This window comes from Macaca mulatta, chromosome 10 (assembly GCF_049350105.2).
Source record: "Macaca mulatta isolate MMU2019108-1 chromosome 10, T2T-MMU8v2.0, whole genome shotgun sequence".
Classification (NCBI taxonomy): Eukaryota; Metazoa; Chordata; class Mammalia; order Primates; family Cercopithecidae; genus Macaca; species Macaca mulatta.
Window position 1 is genome coordinate 102078249 of NC_133415.1, and position 23647 is coordinate 102101895.

The 23647-nt window shown below is 46.1% G+C and overlaps 1 protein-coding gene across 7 annotated transcripts in view; it reads right to left on the minus strand.

The window, feature by feature from the left end:
• Positions 1-381: 381 nt before the first annotated feature.
• Positions 382-23647, minus strand: part of ZNFX1 (zinc finger NFX1-type containing 1) — a 33240-nt gene continuing 9974 nt past the window's right edge. For all 7 annotated transcript variants that reach the window (XM_015148792.3, XM_077951976.1, XM_077951978.1 and 4 more), the window contains 11 exons: positions 21596-21727; positions 20192-20340; positions 18586-18735; positions 15751-15865; positions 12071-12318; positions 10486-10625; positions 9553-9707; positions 8408-8553; positions 7160-7270; positions 5973-6068; positions 382-4188 (listed from right to left, as the gene is read on the minus strand). In XM_015148792.3, the coding sequence (XP_015004278.2) occupies positions 1744-4188; positions 5973-6068; positions 7160-7270; positions 8408-8553; positions 9553-9707; positions 10486-10625; positions 12071-12318; positions 15751-15865; positions 18586-18735; positions 20192-20340; positions 21596-21727 (3887 nt within the window). In that variant the 3' untranslated portion in view covers positions 382-1743. The remainder of the gene's footprint in view (positions 4189-5972; positions 6069-7159; positions 7271-8407; positions 8554-9552; positions 9708-10485; positions 10626-12070; positions 12319-15750; positions 15866-18585; positions 18736-20191; positions 20341-21595; positions 21728-23647) is intronic.

Consider the following 23647-nt stretch of genomic DNA (forward strand, 5'->3'; position numbering starts at 1 on the left):
GCCATGTTGCCCAGGCTGGTCTTGAACTCCTGGGCTCAGGCGATCTGCCCACTGTGGCCTCCCAAAGTGCTGGGATTACAGATGTGAGCCACCATGCCTGGCCTAAGGGATATGTATTACATGTGCATAAGCTCTCTCTGGGAGGACTCAGGAAGTGCAGGGTTTGCCTCTGGGGAAGGAAACTTCAAGTATACCCTTTGTACAGGTTGAAAAATGTTCTTTTTACCATGGGTAAAAATGATTCATTCACCAGGTAAATAAAAATCCTGTATCACAAAAACAAAATCACAGCCTCATTGTGGACAGTGCCTGCCTTGTCCCTGTCTTCACTGTCTTTGGCTGAGTTGCTTCTGAAAATTGAGGATACACATGGACCACTGATTTTCTCAATCATCGTTTTTAATTGGCTTTATAAGCTAAAGTGCATAGTAAAGACAAAAAAAGGAAATGCATACACAGGAAAGGGACACTTAGAAAGGACCTGAGATACCTAAATGTCTGTTCTAAGGAACACTGGAAGGAGGGAATGCAGATGCAGGCAGCAGGCCTGGGTCTGGCTTCTGGCCTGGGTTTGGAGCCTGCAGAAGCTGCTGGCATGCTAGCCCTACCCAGGCAAAAGCTCCAAGAGGGAGTGTTGGGATGAAGGATCACACTTGGGATAGGTGCTGCTGGTACCAAATGTGACTTTAGCTCCACTCAGGGCCCAGGGGTAACCAGCAGTGCCACCAAACCTGTCAGACAGCAGGTAAAGAAATTTCCACCATCCCAAAGTGCAGGTTACAGGAAAGGGGTCACTCCTTAATGACGACCTGGGCCTGCTGCATAAAGCCCATCTTATGCAGCATGTGGGCTGTCCCATCTTCCCCACTCTCGGTGACTATGTAACTGGGTCAGGGTGAGTTGGTGCAGTCTTTGTCTTATTACATGCCTCCATCTCCTGGAGGCAGGGTGCCCAAGGAGGGCAGGAGGGGTTCTTGTGCTCCTTTTAAGAGATAAGCAGTTCATAAACAACTCTGGGCCTCTGTTTATTATGAGAGTTAGTTTGCAAATTAGGGCCTGGCAGTTAGAATCAGTCTGCATCAATGAGCTCATACTCTGTTCCTGGGGAACATAGAATAAACATTTGACCAAGTAAAGACCCAGAGATACCACTAGGTGGCCCTAGGTGGAAGCCCCAAACATATTCCAGGAGTCTGTCCACTAATTTGCAGGAGAGAAGAGGTGAGATTTGTTAACTTTGCTCTCAGTTCTGGAGATAAAGTGCTTACTCTAGCGCAGGGATAAATCTAGAAACAAATGTGGGCGAGCCCTAAAAGTGGATCCTTAAATAGGTGCTAAGACTAAAAAGGATGATTTTTTTTGTTTTGTTTTTGAGACAGAGTCTTGCTCTTGTTGCCCAGACTGGAGTGCAATGGCATGATCTTAGCTCACTGCAACCTCCGCCTCTGGGGGTTAAGCAATTCTCCTACCTCAACCTCCCAAGTAGCTGGGATTACAGGCGCCCACCACAACGCCCAGCTAATTTTTGCATTTTTAGTAGAGACAGGGTTTCACCATGTTGGTCAGGCTGGTCTCGAACTCCTGACCTCGTGATCCGCCTGCCTCGGCCTCCCAAAGTGCTGGGATTACAGGCGTAAGCCACCGCGCCTGGCCTAAAATAAAAAACAAACTTCGGTTCCTTCATAAGGGAGCTGGCCCCAGTCATTCGGTGGCAAGGGCAAAAGGCAGTGGTATACCATCTTCCTACATCATTCTCTGGATCTCCTCAAAGTTCATCAGGTTGTTGGCTGTGTCAGACCAGGCAGCATGCTGGGCTCCATCCATTTCAGAAGCAAGCTGGTTGCTTCTTTCCAGAGTATGATTTGTGCCACCAATCACTTCCTTACAGTCAGGACACGTGCCCCTCTCCATGGCTCCCCCACAATCGCCAATCACATAGATATGGCCATTGCGGCACTTGAACCAGTGACCACGAGGATAACCTATGGCGCTGACAATCTGCACTCGCTCTTCCTCTGAGATGCCCAGGCCAGAGCAGGGAAGGGTGGCTTTCAGAGCTTCCATCTTTTCCTGCACAAGTTGTTCATCCTCTTGGGTGAACTTACATGTTTTCTCAAGGATATTCTGGATACTATAGACCTCTACTGCTATGCTATCTTTCACCTTCTTCTCTGCTATCTTGTAGCGGGTCAGAAGGTTCACCAGGTACGTGAGCCTCTGGATTTCGCTTCGGAGGTCACTTAGTTCCTGGCTAGTGAAGCTCAAGCGCTTCTTGGCCAGCCACTCATGGACCTGGTCTAGTCGAGTCCTCACTCTTTTCTGTTCTAAGACATGCATCTTTTTCAGGGAATCCCACAGGCTGGCCAGGTGGTCATAGAAGCTGATGTAATTCTCAACCAGACCCAGGTCCTTCACTGACAAATTTTTCTGGGCCAGCTTCTCCTTTATCATCAGGAAGTCTTCAGGAAGCAGCTGGTGGAGGAGGCTCTTCCTCTCCAGCAGGGCCTTAAGCCGTTCCTGGCTGGTTGCTATTTCCCCTGCTGAACCCTGGATCTTTTCCTTGATGATTTCAATCTCTTCTAGCCGCTGTTTTATGCTAGTTCCATACCTCAGGTTTTTGCGGATGGGCACCTGGCAGATAGGGCAGACTTTCAACCTGATGGCGACTTCATCATCCTTCTGTTCATTCATGTAGCGGTCTAGGGCTTGCACCTCAAAGATGTGGCTGCAGTCTTCCAGCTGCACAAAGCGGGCATCAGGCTCATCCTCAAAGCCAAAGAATATTTGAGTGACCTCATCCATGTGGCAGATCCGGCATTTCTTGGGGCATGGCTCCCCACAGAGACCAATGCAGGGGTGGCCACAAACTAGCAGCTTAGTACAAGGCACATAGCATGGGGGTCGGTTGCAGGGCTCAGAGCAGAGTTTGGTGCACTGGTAGTGCTGGCAGCGCCAGACACAGGGTTCCACGCAGGGGCTACACAGCTCCCCACATTTCTTCTTGCACTGGCTGTGGACACAGCGGTTCTGACAGGTCCGTTGGCAGGGTGGGCACTCACCAGTGCATGGTTCCTGGCACTTGTGTGAGCAGATAAGCAGGCGCTTGCAGGGCTGCTGACAGCGTTCATGGAAACGCCCTTCAAAGCAGCTGTGGCAGGAGCCTGGGCAAGGATGCCCACAGTCCAAGACAGTGCCACACTTTGTGGTACACTTGACTGGCAGACCACCATACATGAGGTCTTCCACATGACCACATTTTACCTGCTGACTGTGCCCACACTTGAGTTTTACGGTGACCATTTCTGAACACAACTGCACACAGTCCTCACCACATGGGTGGCTGCATCTGTGCCCACATCTCAGAGACTTGGAGCAAGGCTCCTGGCAGCAGAAATCTGACTCAGGCACGGAACAAGGGACCATTTGTTCATGGCCGCACCGAGGAATGGTTTTGGGCACCTTCACCTGACAAGGCTGACACTCCTGGAAGCAAACAAGGGGACACCGGTGCCCATCCTGACAGATGACCTTCTGGCATGGCTTCATGCACTGGAACTCCTTGTGTGAAGAGTCATAAGGGTGGCAGGCACGGGTGCAGACATGCCCACAGCCCAGGCGGAACTCACAGGGCAGGCTGCAGCCTCCTTCGGGTACTTTTTGGAAGTCAGAAGCTTTGGATACTAAGGTGTGGGTATCAGGGTGGTTCTGGCAGCAGAGCCGGAGCATGGGGCCTATTTGATTGTTCTCTCGAAGCGTATGAATGATCTTGCTCCACAGGGGCACCTTGGCCAGCATCTGCATGTTTCCGATGCAGTACATTCCCTTCTTGGCTCGGGACAAGGCCACACAGATGCGGTTGGATATCTGCAGAAAACCCACCTTGCCTTCTTGGTTGCTCCGCACTAGGGAGAGGAGGATGATGTCATTCTCTTCCCCTTGGTATTTGTCCACAACATGGACCCTGACGCCAGCAAATGTCTTGGCAGGCATCAGTTTGCGCAGGCAGAAGAGCTGCCCGGTATAGGTAGTGAGGATGGTGATCTGGGAAGGTAGGTATTCCTGGCACAGGAAGTACTTGCACAGCTCTACCACAAAGTGAGCCTCGTGCTGGTTCTGATGGCTTTTGCCCTCTTGGATTTCCTGTTCAGGAAAGCTGTGTTCTACAAAGAAAAGGTTGGAAGACACCCCCTGACAGGGAAAAGAAGTGACATGTTAAAAGGTTCACTCATGGCACTTGTTTTTTTCTTCCTCTCTTCACATGCACTGGCCACTGACTGCTCCAGAGAGAGACCTTGGAAGGCTTTTTGTACCCTCAACATCACTATCTTTAGTTAGTCACTGTGTGCTTTGGGGCCACAGCAAGTTATGAAAATAAAAGATTATGTCTCTTTCAGTTTTCAAAGTACTTGTTTGATGTTAATATTTAAAACAGCTGGCCGGGTACAGTGGCTCACGCCTATAATCCCAGCACTTTGAGAGGCCAAGGTGGGTGGATCACCTGAGGTCAGGAGTTTGAGACCAGCCTGGCCCACATGGCGAAACCCCGTCCCTACTAAAAATACAAAAATTAGCTGGGCGTGGCAGTGGGCGCCTATAATCCCAGCCATTCAGGAGGCTGAGACGGGAGAATAGTTTGAACCCAGGATGCAGAGATTGCAGTGAGCTGAGATCATGCCACTGCACTCCAGCCTGGGTGACAGAGTGAGACTCCATCTCAAAAAAAATAAAAAAACAGCCATCCACAACCCAACCATTATAGCTGAGAGAACAAGCAGTGCTGTGATGATGACAGAGCAGCTAACTTACTGAGCACTCCACTGTGCTGACTGCTTTATATACATTACCTCCTTCCATACAGTAATGGGATATGGCAGGAGCCATTATTCTTATTGTCCAGAAGAACCTGATACTCAGAATTTATTTATTTTTAAAATAGAAACAGTCTTGCTATGTTCCCCAGCCTGGTTTTGAACTCTTGGCCTCAGCTGACAATTTTTTTTTTTTTTTTTTTTTTTTTTTGAGACAGAGTTTCACTCTTGTTGCATAGGCTGGAGTACAATGGCACGGTCTTGGCTCACCGCAACCTCCACCTCCCAGGTTCAAGCAATCCTCTTGCCTCAGCCTCCCAAATAGTTGGGATTACAGGCACCCACCACCATGCCCAGTTAATTTTTGTATTTTTAGTAGAGACGGGGTTTCACCATGTTGGCCAGGCTAGTCTCAAACTCCTGACCTCAGGTGATCTGCCCATCTTTGCCTCCCAAAGTACTGGGATTATAGGCAGGAGCCACCACACCCAGCCAAGCACACGCCACCACACCCAGCTAATTTTTATATTTTTAGTAGAGACGGGGTTTCACCATGTTGGCCAGGATGGTCTCGATCTCTTGACCTCGTGATTCGCCTGCCTTGGCCTCACAAAGTTCTGGGATTACGGGCATTAGCCACCGCACCTGGCCAGAATTCTTATATAACTTGCTTAAGGTTACATGGCTACTAACAGGCAGAGTTGGGATTAAAAACCCCTGGTATTTCAATTTCCTCCCAGTAACCAGCTTTTAAAAAGCTGGCTCTACTCCCTTCTGAAAGGCTTTCTTTTTGAGAGGGAGTCTCTCTCCGCTGCCCAGCCTGGAGTGCAGTGGTGTGGCACGATCTCAGCTCACTGCAACCTCCACCTTGCGGGTTCAAGCAATTCTCCTGCCTCAGCCTTCTGAGTAGCTAGGATTACAAGTGCTTGCCACCATGCCCGGCTAATTTTTGTATTTTAGTAGAGACAGGGTTTCACCATGTTAGTTAGGCTGGTCTTGAACTCCTGACCTCAAGTGATCTGCCCACCTCGGCCTCCCAAAGTGCTGGGATTACAGGTGTGAGCCACTGTGCCCAGATGCTGAAAAGCTTTTTCATCTTGAGAAAATTACAGCCTTTTTAGGTTGCTGACACCATCCAAGAAAGATCGGGTAAGAGAGACTCACCTTAATCTTCTCATAGTTAAGAACAGATGGATGATTCTCCAGATCCTGGTAAATGTGGGGGGTCAAAAGGCGGGCAATTTCAGGGCACATACGGTGCTGAAAAAACACATGCATGTCATTACAAACATGGGCAGAGCACACACGGACAATTTCTTTAAAGATGAGGTTGCTGTTAGAAAATTTAGGGAGGGCCAGTTGTGATGGCTCATATCTGTAATCCCATCACTTTGGGAGGCCAAGGCAGGAGGATCACTTGAGCTCAGGAGTTCGAGACCAGCCTGGCAACATAGTGAGCCCTCGTCTCTATTTTTATTTCTTTTTTTTTTTTGAGACGTGTCGCCAAGGCTGGGGTGCAATGGCACAATCTCAGCTCACTGCAACCTCTGCCTCCCAGGTTCTAGTGATTCTCCTGCCTCAGCCTTCCAAAAGTAGCTGGGACTACAGGCATGAGGCACAACACCTGGCTAATTTTTTGTATTTTTAGCAAAGACAGTGTTTCGCCACGTTGGCCAGGCTGCTCACGAACTCCTGACCTCAGGTGATTCGCCCGCCTTGGCGTCCCAAAGTGCTGGGATTACAGGCGTATGCCACCACACCTGGCCTCTATTTTTTTTTTTTTTTGAGATGGAATCTCACTCTATCACCAGGCTGCAGTGCAGTGGCATGATCTCGGCTCACTGCAATCTCTGCCTCCCGGGTTTAAGCGATTCTCCTGCCTCAGCCTCCCGAGTAGCTGGGATTACAGGCGCCCACCACCACGCCAGGCTAATTTTTGTATTTTTAGTAGAGACAGGGTTTCACCATGTTGGCCAGGCTGATCTCGAATGCCTGACCTCATGATCGACCCGCCTCGGCCTCCCAAAGTGCTAGGATTACAGGTGTGAGCCACCACACCTGGCCTCTATTTTTCTTAAAAAAAAAAAAAAAGGAAAGAAAATCTAGAGATATAGAGATTATCATTTGAAAAAAATAATAAGGAGAAGGCATAACATAAACAGATCCTTTGTCCAACAAAAACTCAACACAGGGTCATCTTGTGGTGTTTTAAAACAGAAAATGTGAGGTTGACAGAGTCATTTCAGTATTACATTATTTTTATTTATATGAGACCTCTTTTGCGGGCAACTGGCAGCTTCCCAAGAGCTTTCTCCTGGGCATTTGGTAATAACAGAGGCCCAGCTTCTCACCTGGTAGTTCAGACGGACAAAGGGAATGTTTACTTTCACTAGACGTTCAAAAAGGGACACCTCAAGGTTGAAGTTCTTGGCCAGATCATACACGTTGGCACTGGGGCGCAGCTGAGAAGAGAAACATGGCTGAAGATTCTCTACTGATAAAGTCATTTAACCATCCATACTTCCATCCATCCAACCAACCATCAAATGTTTTTCAAGTGCTATGTGCCAGGTACTCTTCTACATATTCACAGTTTAAAGATTAATAATGACAAGGGTTAAGGATTAGTAGAACTAAAGGTGGTATGACAGAGTGCCCCATGGTGGGTTTTTTCTAGTTAGGCCTCTGAACAGTGACATCTGAGTAGACACTAGCATGGCAGAGGTTGCCAGTTCTTCATTCATTTGAAAAGCAAGATCCATAATGGGGAGCGGAAAGGACAGAGAGGGACACCATAAGCAAATGGGATGAAGTCAGAGAAATAAGCTGAAACCTGATCACACAAGCCTTTGCGGGCCACTTTAAGAAGCTTGATTTTTATTCAAGTGCAATGGGAAACCACTGGAGGGTTTTTAGCTGGAAAGTGATATTATCTATCTACCTTTTTCTTTTTTTTTTTTTTTTTTTTTGAGACGGAGTCTCGCTCTGTCGCCCAGGCTGGAGTGCAGTGGCCGGATCTCAGCTCACTGCAAGCTCCGCCTCCCGGGTTCACGCCATTCTCCTGCCTCAGCCTCCCGAGTAGCTGGGACTACAGGCGCCCGCCACCTTGCCCGGCTAGTTTTTTGTATTTCTTAATAGAGACGGGGTTTCACCGTGTTAGCCAGGATGGTTTCGATCTCCTGACCTCGTGATCCGCCCGTCTCGGCCTCCCAAAGTGCTGGGATTACAGGCTTGAGCCACCGCGCCCGTTTTTTTTTTTTTAATTCACTTTGGCTCCTTTATGTAGAGTGCATTAGAGGGTAGCAAAAATGGAAGCAGGGAGACTGAGGAGCATGCTATTATAATACAGTCCACTCGAGAGACCATGGTGGACTAGGTAAATAGCAGAAAGAATGGATGAAATAAATGATGTTGCCACTAAAATATACCCCAAATCTAATAGCACCTGCTCTTAGACTGAATGTGGGAGGTGAAGGCAAGAGGAATCACAAAAAGCTAATAATAAGCTTGAGGACTGTTGAAGCAGAGGCCAGGGTCTTCCTTTATGATCTCACCCCCAAAGAGAGCCAGCCCATCTTCTAGGGGGGCTCCTGTTTTACCTGCTGGTGGTCCCCAATCAGAATGAGATGCTGGCAAGCTTTGCTCAATGTGGCAATGGTATGGGCCTCAAGGACTTCCGCAGCTTCTTCCACTATGACAATCCTCGGCTCCACCTTCTGTAGGATCTGGCGGTATTTGGCAGCACCTCAAGTGAGGAAAGAAGAGAAAGGCTCCTCTGGGCTGAGGCACAGGACCCACAGGGCCACTGAGCCTCTGGGAATCCGCTTTGGTATCTTCCCTGAACCTGGATCAGCGACAAGTAGTCCTTATAGCGTTCTGGGTGGTCTCCAGAACATTAAAGCTGTGTTGGTCACTGTTAGAGTTTCAAACCCAGTAGGAGAAAGTGAGTGAATTTCTTTTCTTTTCTTTTGTTTTTTGAGACAAAGTCTCATTCTGTCACCCAGGCTGGAGTGCACAGTGGTGCAATCTTGGCTCACTGCAACCTCCGCCTCCCAGGTTCAAGTGATTCTTTTTTTTTTTTTTTTTTTTGAGACGGAGTCTCGCTCTGTCGCCCAGACTGGAGTGCAGTGGCCGGATCTCAGCTCACTGCAAGCTCCACCTCCCGGGTTTACACCATTCTCCTGCCTCAGCCTCCCGAGTAGCTGGGACTACAGGCGCCAGCCACCTCGCCCGGCTAGTTTTTTGTATTTTTTTTAGTAGAGACGGGGTTTCACCGTGTTAGCCAGGATGGTCTCGATCTCCTGACCTCGTGATCCGCCCGTCTCGGCCTCCCAAAGTGCTGGGATTACAGGCTTGAGCCACCGCGCCCGGCCTCAAGTGATTCTTGTGCCCCAGCCTCCCGAGTAGCTAGGATTACAGGTGCCCACCACTACGCCTGGCCAGTTTTTGTATTTTTAGTAGAGATGAGATTTCACCATGATGACTAGGCTGATTGCAAACTCATGACCTCAGGTGATCCACCTGCCTTGGCCTCCCAAAGTGCTGGGATTACAGGCGTGAGCCACTGCGCCTGGCGAAAGTGAGTGAATTTCACCAAAAGTTCTCAAAATATGGGTGCTTTCAGTAGCTTTTCATGTTATTTTCCTCTAACCTACCAAAGAAGTTCCTCTTTACCTGTCCTTAGATAATCTGGCACCAGAAGTGAACTTAGATGCAACAGGTAAATTTCTCCACAGTTTCTCACCTGTGGTTGTCATTCCTACAACCTGGGCATCTTTAAGAATGTGCAGGTCTTCCTGGAGTCTCAGCTCAGCCATTCTTTCTGCTGATGTGCGGTACTGGCGTTCATAGCTGAGGATCTTCCGGCGGGTGTCAGCCTGGTACAACTGTAGCCAGAGCCTGGAGAATGGGAAGAACCAAGGAAAGAAAGCCACATGCTCTTTAAGAAGGTGGAAGAACCCCCTTCAGTGTGCCCAGTATATGAACTGAACCTTGGACCTTTGGAGCATAGTGACAAACAGATATATTCAGGGAACCAAGAATCCAAAATGCCCAACAGAAAGATGTCCAGAGTGGTCAGGAGCTAAGGAAAGGGGTGAGATAAAGAACAAAGGTTAACTATGGGAAGAGAATAAGAGACTTTAAAAGTGATGATGTCACTAATCGCTGTAAAACTTTCCAACGGCTTTCTACTACTCTTTTTTTTTTTCCCCCTGTAGAGATGAGGTCTCACTATGTTGCCCAGGCTGGTCTTGAACCCTGGGCCTCAAGTGATTCTCTAGCCTCAGCCTCCCAAAGTGCTGGGATTACAGGTGTGAGTCACTGTGCCTGTTACCGCTCTGTTCTTTTCTGAGTTTTTATACCCATTTGTAACTTTTTATTTATGGAATTATGTGATTAATTTGTTACCCTGGATAGACTCCATAGGCTCCATGAAGGTAATAATTAATTTGTTACCCTGGATAGACTCCATAGGCTCCATGAAGGTAGAGCAAAGTGTCAATTCTATCCCATGGCTGTATCCCTATCACTCAGCTCAGTGGTTCGTTGAAGGTCTTGGAGGTGGAGAATGTTTGAACGGAGGTGGAGAATGTTCCAGGAACAGAAAAGGAAAATGTTCCAGGAACAGAACTTCCTGGGGAAATTACATGGGTTGGCTGGATGTGGAACACAGTACCTATAAAGCTGCCAGCGAGAACTGAGGTCCAGCTGCCAAACATCCTCGATCTCATTGGCCTCGGCTGCAGTCATGGTGTTCAGTTTGCGAAGCTCATCCTTCACTCTTTTTTTCATTTTCTTTTTCTGGTTGCGCTGGGTCTGCAGACATCAATACCAGCAGAGGCAGGCTTGGTTTTAAGCCCAAGGCAGGGGCCACAGCACAAGAAAAAGGGCTGGCATCCCTGATTAATGTCAAGTGTCTTACATTCTCCCAACAGCTCTTCCACTGTAGAGTGGCTAAACAAGGACTCTGGAGCCAGTTTGCCTGACTTCAAAGCCCTACTCTACCTCTTACTAGGTTGTGGAACCTAAGGTAAATGACCTACCCTCTGTGTCCCTCAGTATCACCTTCTATAAAATGGGAATAATGATAGTATCTCTTTATAGGATTGTTGGCTTGTCAGGAATAAATACATGGAAAGCATTTATACTACTGCTAGCACTAGTTATCATTAAACATCTTTGACCATAGCTTGTTTCTTGTTCCTAAAATGTATGCCATGAAAGTCATGGGGGTGGTATTTTCTTGTTGAATGCTACACAACCAGTGCCCAGCAACTGGTGCTTCACACAGGACTTGGCACAGTGCCTGCTAAAATGGTCCTACTGCCATCGTATCAACACAGTACCTTTAACAAGTGGGTAGAAAGCAGTTTATGAGAAAGTGCTCTCTTCTGTCACTGAGTCTGAGGCTATGAGCCTTTAGAAGGACTCGCAAGTCAAACAGATGTCACTAAATAAAGATCTCCCTGCTGCTTCAAAATGAAACAAATCAACCTTTCCTGATGCCTCCTGGGAGAGATGCTGAAACCATGCTTCTAAGAATTGAGATCATGACTCTGCTCACCACATATAGTGATACTGAACTGAACTAGGAGATCAGGTGCAAACCCAGCACTCAGGTGAAAACAGCATCCAAAGTTGCCCTTCAAAGTTCTCGAATCATTGGTAAGGTTTACAAATTCTTATTTTGAGTATCTAATCCTCGATCATCGTAGTTATGCATGGTAAATAGTGAGGGCTACTAGGCTCCACCAAAAGGAGCAGAGGGAAAGCTACATGAAGACACCTGGGCATTCATACAATTCTGGCTTTAAGAGAAGTGTCAAATTCCAGGGTGAATGAAGGAGGAATAGTCCATCCAGCCTGGAGGTCTCATTTCATTGCTTACTTTAATCCTCTAAAATCTTAGTACATGTTTACAAACTCATTTGAAATGAGAAGACAACACTCCTGAAGGCATTAAGTGCTGAGACCGTGTTTGACCTGACTCATATGTGCTACATTCTTCCACAAGTTCTACAAAAGCACTTGGCTACCTGCTACCTGTCTTTCTAAGCTGGCATTTCTTGCCAGAGGCCCTCTGAAGAACTGTAGTATTTATATCCATGGGAATTAGTACACCCATCTTATACCAGGGTAGGCTGTAATACAGGTACTTAGTTAATTGCAATGATGAAGTGAATATACTGTTATCAGAAGTGGGGGAAAACAAATGGTCAGAACACTCTCAGGCCTGTTTCAACCCAAGGAAGTGAGTTTACCTGCCACTCTCCCGTGGCTTGCTCCTGTCCACCTGCTGTCCCAGGGCCACAATGGTCTAGCCTCATGGCCAGAAGCATTTTAGCCAACTCCTGGTCTGCCCCACTCTCTTCCTTCTTCCGTCGCTGGGGCCTCACCACCTCTTCCTCCTCAATCACTCGGTCTGCTTGAATCAGGTCAGCTTCCTCTGCGATCTCAATCAGCGAACTCTCCTCCTCCCCTTCTTCCTCCTCATACCCTTCTGCCTGGGCTAAGAGAAACAGATAGAGATGAAAACTCTTTTTTTTTTTTTTTTTGAGACGAAGTCTCGCTCTGTTGCCCAGGATGGAGTGTGGTGGTGTGATCTTGGCTCACTGCAACCTCTGCCTCCTGGGTTCAAGTGATTCTCTGGCCTCAGCCTCCCGAGTAGCTGGGATTACAGGCACCCAGCACCACGCCTGGCTAATTTTGGTATTTTTAGTAGAGATGGGGTTTCACCATGTTGGCCAGGCTGGTCTCGAACCCCTGACCTTGTGATCTGTCTGCCTCGGCTTCCCAAAGTGCTGGGATTACAGGCGTGAGCCACTGTGCCTGGCCAGAGATAGAAACTCTTGAAGCTAAGGGACAGAAGAGGGCACCTACACGAGCTCAGATGCATGAAGACATTATCAAGGGTTTATGTGATTTTTTTTTTTTTTTTTTTGAGATGGAGTTTCGCTCTTGTGGCCCAGGATGGAGTGCAATGGCACAATCTTGGCTCACCACAACCTCCACCTCCTGGCTTCAAGTGATTCTCCTGCCTCAGCCTCCCAAGTAGTTGGGATTACAGGCATGCACGACCATGCCCAGCTAATTTTGAATTTTTAGTAGAGACAGGGTTTCTCCATGTTGGTCAGGCTGGTCTCAAACTCCCGACCTCAGGTGATGTGCCTGCCTTGGCCTCCCAAAGTGCTGGGATTACAGGCGTGAGCCACTGCACCGGGTCCTGTATGATTATTTTTGAGACAAGAAACTAGAAGGAATGAGAGGAGAGTTAGGAAAGGCTTAGGTCTCCTTATATACTTTTTGTTACATGTTTTACATTTTAAAAAATCATATGAATGTATGCCTTTTAAAGAAAGGTTTTGGCTGTGCGTGGGGCTTAGGCCTGCATCCCAGCACTCTGGGAGGCTGAGGCGGGTGGATCACCTGATGTCAGGAGTTCGAGACCAGCCTGGCCAACACGGTGAAACCCTGTCTCAGCCGGGTGCAGTGGCTCATGCCTGTAATCCCAGCACTTTGGGAGGCCAAGGCGGGTGGATCACGAGGTCAGGAGATCAGGACCATCCTGGCTAACACAGTGAAACCCTGTCTCTACTAAAAATACAAAAAAAAAATTAGCCGGGCATGGTGACGGGCACCTGTAGTCCCAGCTACTCGGGAGGCTGAGGCAGGAGAATGGCGTGAACCCGGAGGTGGCGGAGCTTGCAGTGAGTGGAGATCGCGCCACTGTACTCCAGCCTGGGCGACAGAGCGAGACTCGGTCTCAAAAAAAAAAAAAAAGAAACTCTGTCTCTACTAAAAATACAAAAATTAGCCAGTTAGCCAGGTGTGGTGGTGCATGCCTGTAGTTCCAGCTACTTGGGAGGCTGAGGCAGGAGAATCGCTTGAATCCAGGAGGTGGAAGTTGCAGTGAGTTGAGATCATGCCATTGCGCTCCAGCCTGGGCAACAGAGCAAGACTCCATCTCAAAAATAAATAAATAAGGCTGGGCGCGGTGGCTCATGCCTGTAATCCCAGCACTTTGGGAGGCCGAGGCGGGCAGATCATCTGAGGTGAGAGCTCAAGACCAGCCTGGCCAACAGGGGGAAACCCCATCTTTACTAAAAATACAAAATAAGCTGGGCATGGTGACTGTGCCTGTAATCCCAGCTACTTGGGAGGCTGAGGCAGGAGAATTGCTCAAACCTGGGAGGCAGAGGTTGCAGTGAGCCAAGATCACGGCTTTGCACTCCAGCCTGGGGGACAGAGTGAGACTGTGAGACTTAGTCTCAAAAAAATAAATAAATAAAAATAAAAAAATAAAATAAATAAATACAAAATAAATAAATAAATAAAAGGTTTTACTTATACCAAATACATATACAATGGAGGGCATTCAATGTAAATACGTAATATAAAGGATAATAAAAATATATAAAATGAATACCCACGTACCCTCCACCCAATTTAAGTAGAAAACTGCCAAGTTTTTTGAAGACCTTTGTGAGCCTTCCTAACCCGAATTTTATATTACTCATTTCCTTTCTAAAAGATAATGTTACCACATTTATACCGTATCAAAGTAACACACTGTCTAGTATATATGTTTCCATAACTTGTCTTTTTTTTTTTTTTTTTTTTTTGAGACGGAGTCTCGCTATGTCGCCCAGGGTGGAGTGCAGTGGCCGGATCTCAGCTCACTGCAAGCTCCGCCTCCCGGGTTTTTACGCCATTCTCCTGCCTCAGCCTCCCGAGTAGCCGGGACTACAGGCGCCCACCACCTCGCCCGGCTAGTTTTTTGTATTTTTTAGTAGAGACGGGGTTTCACCGTGTTAGCCAGAATGGTCTCGAACTCCTGACCTCGTGATCCGCCCGTCTCGGCCTCCCAAAGTGCTGGGATTACAGGCTTGAGCCACCGTGCCCGGCCTTTTTTTTTTTTTTTTTTTTTTAGACTATGTCTGTCACTCAGGCTGTAGTACAGCATTGCAGTCCTGGCTTACTGCAGCCTCAACCTCCTGAGCTCAAGCCATCCCCTTGCCTCAGCCACCTATGTAGCTGGGACTACAGGCACGCACCACCACAACCAGCTATTTTTTGTTTTGTTTTTTTTTTGATAAAGACAGGGTCTCATTATGTTGCCCAGGCTGGTCTCCAACTTCTGGGCTCAAACGATCCTCCTGCCTTGTACTTGCAAAGTGCTGGGATTACAGGCATGCGCCACCATGCCTGGCTAACTTGCCTTTTTCATTCAGCATGTTTTTGAGATTCATATGTGTTACTGTATATGCTGTGATTCATTCCTTTTCACTGCTGTACAGTATTTCACTATCTGAGTTGACTTAATTGATCCATCCATTGAAGAAATGTTGATGAACATTTGAGTTCTGATTTTCTGGTATGATAAAGTGGTTATATAAATTTAAATATCCCCAGCAGCAGTGCACAGAGTTTCCATTGCTTCAAATTCTCATCAACATGGGGTTATATCAAACTTTAATTGTTGCCAAACTGGCGCGTATGTAATAGTATCTCATTGTGGTTTTAATTCCTCTAGTTTTTAATGAGTACTTTTCATATATCTATTGAACAGTAAGATTTCCTATTTTGTGATGTGCCTGTTAGAAGTCTTTTATCTCATTAACTGGGCATGGTGGCACATGCCTGTAATCCCAGCTACTTGGGAGGCTGAGGCAGGAGAGGAGAATCACTTGAACTCAGGAGGCAGAGGTTGCGGTGAGCCGAGATCGCGCCATTGCACTCCAGTCTGAGCAACAAGAGTGAAACTCCATCTCAAAAAAAAAAAAAAAAGTATTTTCTCTTTTCCTTATTTTAAGCTATTTGTCTTTCTCTGACTGACTTATAGCTCTTTATTTATTCTGGGAATTATTTTTAAGTCTCCCTGTTCTGGTATTTACTATATTCTACCTTAAGATTTGATTCTAGTAAGACATGCACTTCTTACCTGTATTCTCAGGTCCTGCTGGAGAAACACTTTGGGTGAAAGAACCGACACCAAGACCTAGCCACTCCAGCATCATGGAATGCTTCCAGTGCTGGAAGCAAATCCATTCACTATCCTAAGGAAAGAAGAAAGATCATTTGTGAGGATTCTATGACAACCAATGTGAAGGCAGGGTCTCCTCAAAGAATCAAAAGCAGATTGGGGCATGGTAGCTCATGCCTCTAATCCCAGCAATTTGGAAGGCCAAGGCAGGAGGACTGCCTGAGCCCAGAAATTCAAGACCAGCCTGGGCAATATGGTGAGACCCCATGTCTTAAAAAAAAAAAAAAAAAAAGACTGGGCGTGGTGGCTTGCGCCTGTAATCCCAACACTTTGGGAGGCCAAGGCAAGGCAGATCACCTGAGGTCAGGAGTTGGAGACCAGCCTGGCCAACATGGAGAAACCCTGTTTCTATTAAAAATTCAAAAATTAGGCTGGGCGCGGTGGCTCATGCCTGTAATCCCAGCACTTTGGGAGGCCGAGAAGGGCAGATCACAAGGTCAGGAGATCGAGACCACAGTGAAACTCCGTCTCTACTAAAAATACAAAAGAAACATTAGCTGGGCACGGTGGCGGGCGCCTGTAGTCCCAGCTACTCAGGAGGCTGAGGCAGGAGAATGGCGTGAACCCGGGAGGCGGAGCTTGCAGTGAGCCGAGATCCCGCCATTGCACTCCAACCTGAGGGACAGAGTGAGACCCCGTCTCAAAAAAAAAAAAAAATACAAAAATTAGCCAGGCATAGTGGTGCATGCCTGTAGTCCCAGCTACTCAGGAGGTTGAGGCAGGACAACTGCTTGAACCTGGGAGGCGGAGGTTGCAGTGAGTGGAGATTGTGCCACTACACTCCGGCCTGAGTGACAAAGCAAGACTCTCTTAAAAAAGCTGGGTGTGATGGCATGTGCATATAATCCCAGTTACTCAGGAGGCTGAGGTGGGAGGACTGCTTGAGCCCAGGAGGCCGAGGCCGCAGTGAGCTATGATTATGCCACTGCCCTCCAGCCTGGGCTCAAGACCCTATCTCAAAAGAAAAAAGAATCAAAAGTAATTCCCTTAAAGTTTATAGGCTGTACTATTCACAACAGCAAAGACATCTAATCAACCTAAATGCCCATCAATAAAGGACTGGATAAAGAAAACGTGGTACATATACACCATGGAATACTATGCAGCCATAAAAAAAGAATGAGATCATGTCCTTTGCAAGGACATGAATGCAGTTTGAGGGCATTATCTTTAGCAAACTAACACAAGAACAGAAAACCAAATACTGCATGTTCTCACTTATAAGTGGGAGTTAAATGATGAGAACACATGGTCGCATAGAGCGGATCAACACACTGGGGCCTATCGAAGGGTGGAGGGTGGGAGGAGGGAAGGGAGCAGGAAAAATAACTGATGAGTACTAGGCTTAGTATCTAGGTGACGTACAACAAACTGCCATGACACAAGTTTACCTATGTAACAAACCTGCACATGTACCACTGAATATAAGTTAAAAAAAAAAAGAAACATTATATCGCTAAAAAACAAAACAAAACAAAACAAAACAAAAAAAAAACAGTTCATAGGCTGCAAACTGGCATCTCCTTGGACAACTGGAACATTTAACATGACTTGCATAGAATTTTAAAAATCAAAGGGCTGGGCACGGTGGCTCATGCCTATAATCCCAGCACTTTGGAAGGCCGAGGTGGGTGGGTCACCTGAGGTCAGAAGTTCAAGACCAGCCTGGCCAACGTGGTGAAACCCAGTCTCTACAAAAATTAGCCAGGCATGATGGCAGGTGCCTGTAATCCTAGCTACTCAAGAGGCCGAGGCAAGAGAATCGCTTGAAACCAGGAGGCGGAGGTTGTAGTGAGCCAAGATTGCACCATTGCACTCCAGCCTGGGGTGAGAGAGTGAGATTCTGTCTTGGGGGAAAAAAAAAAAAGAGAATTTAAAAAATTTTCCAGCCTATTTTGACAAAATCAGGAGCTATGGCAACAAATGGCTGGAGCTGGGTTGCTACCACATATGTTCCAGTTTGCCACAGTCCTCTCTGCTTCTTAATATTTCAAATCTAGATTGCTTCACTTATTTGTAAGACCTGAATGACCTCTGTAAGCTTTTGGATTTGTAATCCTATAAATCAGCAACCTAATGATAATAAAGCTACCATTTCACTGGGTTCCTGGCCCGCCACATTACACAGACTGTCTCAGTTATTTCTTACAATATCTTTTGAAGGCAGGCATTATTATCATCCATGTTTGATCACTGAGGATCACATGAGCCCAAGTCACATAGTCAGTCTGCATGACTATATCTATCAACTCCCAAGTTCTCTATCTGTGCTAGTTTGCCTCTGGTTATGATTTTGTTCATTTAACAAACACATAGTACAGTTACTAAATTAATAAGCTTACAAATACTACCTTGCTCATCTAAATAACAATCCTGTAAGAACAAATATCTGTAAGAAATTGCCTTTTTGCAAATCAATATTATAGATATTGGCAATTTCATATGGTTCAACTTAATGCTTATTATTATCCCCATTTTATAAAAGAGGAAACAGCCACAGGAAATTAAGTAACTTGTCCAGAGCCAAGCCCAGATTAAAACCCAGCAGGCTGGTTCCAGAGTTTTGTTCCTGACCAGCATATTCAGCTGCCTCTCATCACAAAAGGTAACTTTGCACATTGTGGCAGCATCAGATTATCAAACAGCTAAAGTTTTGGACTGATGATTCTCCTGGAGGCTACCTCAAAGTACTGAGGCCAGAGACATATTTGTGTCCCCCAGGATGACCCCTACCTGCACTGGTCCATTCATGAGACTTTCCCAGTGCTGAGGTGAGATGTACTTCTGCAGGTACTGTTCCCGTAGGACACCGCGCATGGTGCACTCCAGGGTCTTGGCTCCTTCATGAAGCTCTTGCTCTGACTCCTTCATCTGTGTCATGATCTGCCAAGAAGAGAGGGAAAGAAATGATGAGGAAATATCATCATCCCCCAAACTCAGTCCTCACCTTGAGGGAAAACAAAGCTAAGACAGGACAGTAAGGAGGGAGAATAAATAGACTGGTCAACAAACCGATTTCCCAAGGCACATTATTGTGGTCTTGAAACCAAAGAACTAGTATCGGCTGGGCGTGGTGGCTCATGCCTGTAATCCCAGCACTTTGGGAGGCTGAGGCAGGTGGATCACTTGCGGTCTGGAGTTCAAGACCAGCCTGGCCAACATGGCAAAACACCGTCTCTACTAAAAATGCAAAAATTAGCCGGGCGTAGTGGTGAGTACCTGTAATCCCAGTTACTTGGGAGGCTGAGGCACAAGAATTGCTTGAACCCGGGAGGTAGAGGTTGCAGTGAGCTGAGATGGTGCCACTGCACTCCAGCCTAGGTGACAGAGTGAGACTCCGTCTCAAAAAAAAAAAAAGAAAAAAAAAAAAACCAAAATCTCTGAAAGATTCCTACCAATCAGTAAAAAAAGAAAACAAGGAATGCAGGTTGAATATCCCTTATCCAAAATTCTTGGGACTAGAACTGTTTCAGATTTTGGAATATTTGCATTTATACTTACTGGTTGAGCATCCCAAATCTGAAAATCCAAAATGTGAAATAATGTTGGGCAGGGCGCAGTGGCTCACACCTGTAATCCCAGCACTTTGGGAGGCTGAGGCGGGCAGATCACCTGACGTCAGGAGTTCGAGACCAACCTGGGCAACATAGTGAAATCCTGTCTCTACTAACAATACAAAAATTAGACAGGTGTGATGGCAGGTGCCTGTAATCCCAGCTACTCAGGAGGCTGAGGCAACAGAATGACTTGAACCCAGGAGGTGGAGGTTGCAGTGAGCTGAGACTGTGCCACTGCACTCCAGCCTGGGCAACTGGGCAAGACCCTGTCTCAAAAAAAAAAAAAAAGGAAAAAAGAAAAAAAATAATGTTGGCATTCAGAAAGTTTTGGTTTTGGATTTTCTGATTTGAGATTCTCAACCTACACAACAGAAAAACAAACAGGCCAAGAATACTGTGGCAGAGACTTCAAGCTTCACAATATCTGTTCTCTCTCTTTTCCTTAGTAATAAGAATCCAGATTTTGATTGGGGACATTGCTGCCCAGCTAAAAGATGACATTTCCCTGGTCAGTTGGCTCTACACAGAGGTGCTGTGGGTGGTATGGGGGAAAGAGCCTTAAGGGAGGGTGGGATGGGCAGTGTGTCCTTGTCTTTTCTCCATCTTGGATTGCGAAGGCAAAGGTCATACCAAAGGATTAGCAGAATACAATGCTGAAAGGAACCTGGGTCCTCCAGAGCTTTGAGGAGCCTCTACATCTACCCTGGGCTGCCTACGCAGAAAGCCACTGCTATCTTGTTTAGGTCCCTCGTTACCTCAGATATTTCAGAGCTGGGACTTACACTCATGTAGGCCCTTCGGAGGTGCATGGGGAGGTTGCGGCGGAATTCCCGCTTGTTCCTCAGCTCCCTTAGGGTGAACTGCTTCAGGATTTCACTGTTGCTCCTTCCACCCACCCGCACAATGCTGGTCTTCTGACACTTGTAGATGCCTGTGGAGCAAAGTGGAGCACGGCAGAGTTGAAAGGAGCTATGCTAGGTTCTCTCAGGTGAGAGCTGTGTGTATTTGGGATCTAGTCTGGTTCCTTAGAGAACACACTTGTGCTTAAAGGAAATTTACCCCATTAATGAGTGAGAAGGTCCCCGAGAAGATGTGACCTGCAGAGCAGTAAAGTATAGCGCTTAAAGAGTACAAGTTCTGCAATCATACAACTAGGGATCTAACTCTTAGCTCTACCACTTATTGCTGTGTAACCTGGGGCAAGTTACTTGAGTCTCAGTTTCTCTGTCTGTGATTTAGAGATGGCAACATCTCCCACATAGGGCTACAGTCTGGATAAATGAAAGAAAATCTTTAAAGCTCCTAGCTAGGGTCCAGCACAAAGCAAGCATCCAGGAGATGTTACATATTTTTCACTCTGCAGATTTACTGATTGTTCGTATGTTCTAGGCATGTGCCAAGTTCTGAAGATATAGCAGTAGAAAAACAGGCCCAGTTTCTGATTTGTTATCATTTCTTTGTCTCTGGCAAGAAGTTACTCATTAAATAATCAATACGACAGCAATAAATGTAGTGAGTACTGGTAGCAGGGGACATCACCTAGTCTGGGTGGCGTAGGGATCTATTCTTAAGAATCTAATATTTAAATTCAGACTCTAAGAATAAAGATTTATCTAGGTGAAAGGGCAGTATAGAAGAATGAAAAATACAGGAAAAGCATATTCATTCATCCATTAATGTTACTTAGTAGTTTTTGAGTGCCTAATATGTGCCAGGATATGTGAATACAGCAAGAAAAGGACCAATCCTCATCTAGGGTAGAGATACATAAAATAGATTATAAAAAAATAAAAAATGCAAAAGAGACTTCACTTCAGGGCTACAGAAAAAGTCCACCTGAGAAGAGAGATTTAAAGTGGGACTAGAAGAATGAGTAGGGCCAGCCAGGTTGAATAAGCTCAAGATGGAGAGGGAAAAACTATTCCAGGCATGAGGACGGCATGGGCCAATGGAGGACGTAGAGGCTTTCAAGGAACTGAAGATAACCAGTGTTGCTGGAGTTAGGGAGAACAAGGTTAAGAAGTAGGAGCTGTGGTTCACAGTCCAGCTGGGACAGATCACAAACGGCCATGTAAGTGATGATAAGGACTGTCAACTTTGTTCGAAGAGCAATAGAAAGCTACTGGGTTGCTGATGGTTCAATCATCAACATCTTGATAGAGAGCAAATTTGCCTATAAATATTACCTTCCAGAAACTGGTCCAAAGCATGATTAGTATAACACACAACCAAGATGGGGAACTTCTGGAGGCTAATTTGCCAAACAGACTCGTTGGTTAGGAGGGCCTGAACAATTTTTAGACCCACATAGGTTTTGCCTAGAAAATAAGGAAAAAGGAATTTAATAATTTAGATATTTTCTAAATAAAGTAATTAATTACTTAGAGCAAAATCTTGTTTTTTTAATTTAATACATTAAGATAGTTTAAAATCTAAGAAGCATACATGGTATATTGTGAAAAGTCCCTCTTGTACTCTGTCACCCAGTTCTCTGGGTGGAAGCAACCAATGTTACCAGTTTCTTTTGTAACTTTACAGTGGTAGTATATCCATGTATATACAAACAAATACAAATGTATATTCTTTTTCTAGCCTTCCCCTTTTCTCCTTAAAATAGTAATAGTAACAGACTATTTTCACCATTCTACATCTTGATTTTTTTTCACTTAACTATCTTTTTTTTTTTTTTTTTTTTTTTTGAGACGGAGTCTCGCTCTGTCGCCCAGGCTGGAGCGCAGTGGCCAGATCTCAGCTTACTACAAGCTCCGCCTCCCGGGTTCACGCCATTCTCCTGCCTCAGCCTCCCGAGTAGCTGGGACTACAGGCGCCCGCCACCTCGCCAAGCTAGTTTTTTATATTTTTTAGTAGAGACGGGGTTTCACCGTGTTAGCCAGGATGGTCTCGATCTCCTGACCTCGTGATCCGCCTGTCTCGGCCTCCCAAAGTGCAGGGATTACAGGATTGAGCCACTGTGACCGGCCACTTAACGTATCTTGAAAAAGGTTGTTCTCTATCAATACACAGGAGAATCTCGTCCCGTCCCCCGTTTTCTTTTTACAGCTGTAAGGTAGTTTTAGTCAGTTTTCTATTGATGACATATATGTTGTTTCCAATCTTGCAGCAAATTCTTTAGAAATACTTTTTATATACATGGTAGATTTGCTTTTGTGATGGGAGGGGAAAACTTGTAGAAATCAACATTGGAATGAGTTACAGGCTCATTAGTAAATAGCCATTCATTAATTAATTAGACTAAAAACTGCTGCATTCTTTTTTTTTTTTTTTTTTTTGAGATGGAGTTTCACTCTTGTTGCCCAGGTTGGAGTGCAATGGTGTGATCTTGGCTCACCACAACCTCTGCCTCCTGGGCTCAAGCGATTCTCCTGCCTCAGACTTTCAAGTAGCTGGGACTACAGGCGCGTGCCACCATGCCCAGCTAATTTTTGTATTTTTAGTAGAGACAGGGTCTCACAATGTTGGCCAGGATGGTCTTGATCTCTTGACCCTGTGATCTGCCCGCTTCGGCCTCCCAAAGTGCTGGGATCACAGGCGTGAGCCACCATGCCTCGCCTGCTAAATTCTCACATTGTGTCAGGCTGGTAAGGTAGACACTGTCCTCAAAAATCTCCTGCCTCATTCTCCTGCCTTAGCCTCCCGAGTAGCTGGGACTACAGGCGCCTGCCACCTGGCCCGGCTAATTTTTTATATTTTTAGTAGAGATGGGGTTTCACTGTGTCAGCCAGGATGGTCTCGATCTCCTGACCTTGTGATCCACCTGCCTCGGCATCCCAAAGTGCTGAGATTACAGGCGTGAGCCACCGCACCCAGCCAACTGTAAAATGGTTTTAGTAATGGTTTCTATTTCACATGGTTGTGAGGATGCAATTAGTTAACATATGTAAAGCAAGCAAAATGTTGCTTCACACATAGTGCTATTATATATTTGATACTATTTACTTTAATATAAAATAGAACCAATTATATAAAGCAGAGATCACACATCTCACTACATTTGACCTCTAGCAGTCCTGTATCTATTACTATGCATGATGATGGGTTCCTATTGGAAAATCCCTATAACCAGCTACTTTATAAACAATTTTTATGCCCATTTCGGGAGGAATGTTATTAACTAGACATTCTATTGCAACAAAACCAAAAATGGACAAGTGGTACCTAATTAAACTAAAAAGCTTCTGCACAGCAAAAGAAACTATCAACAGAATAAACAGACAAGC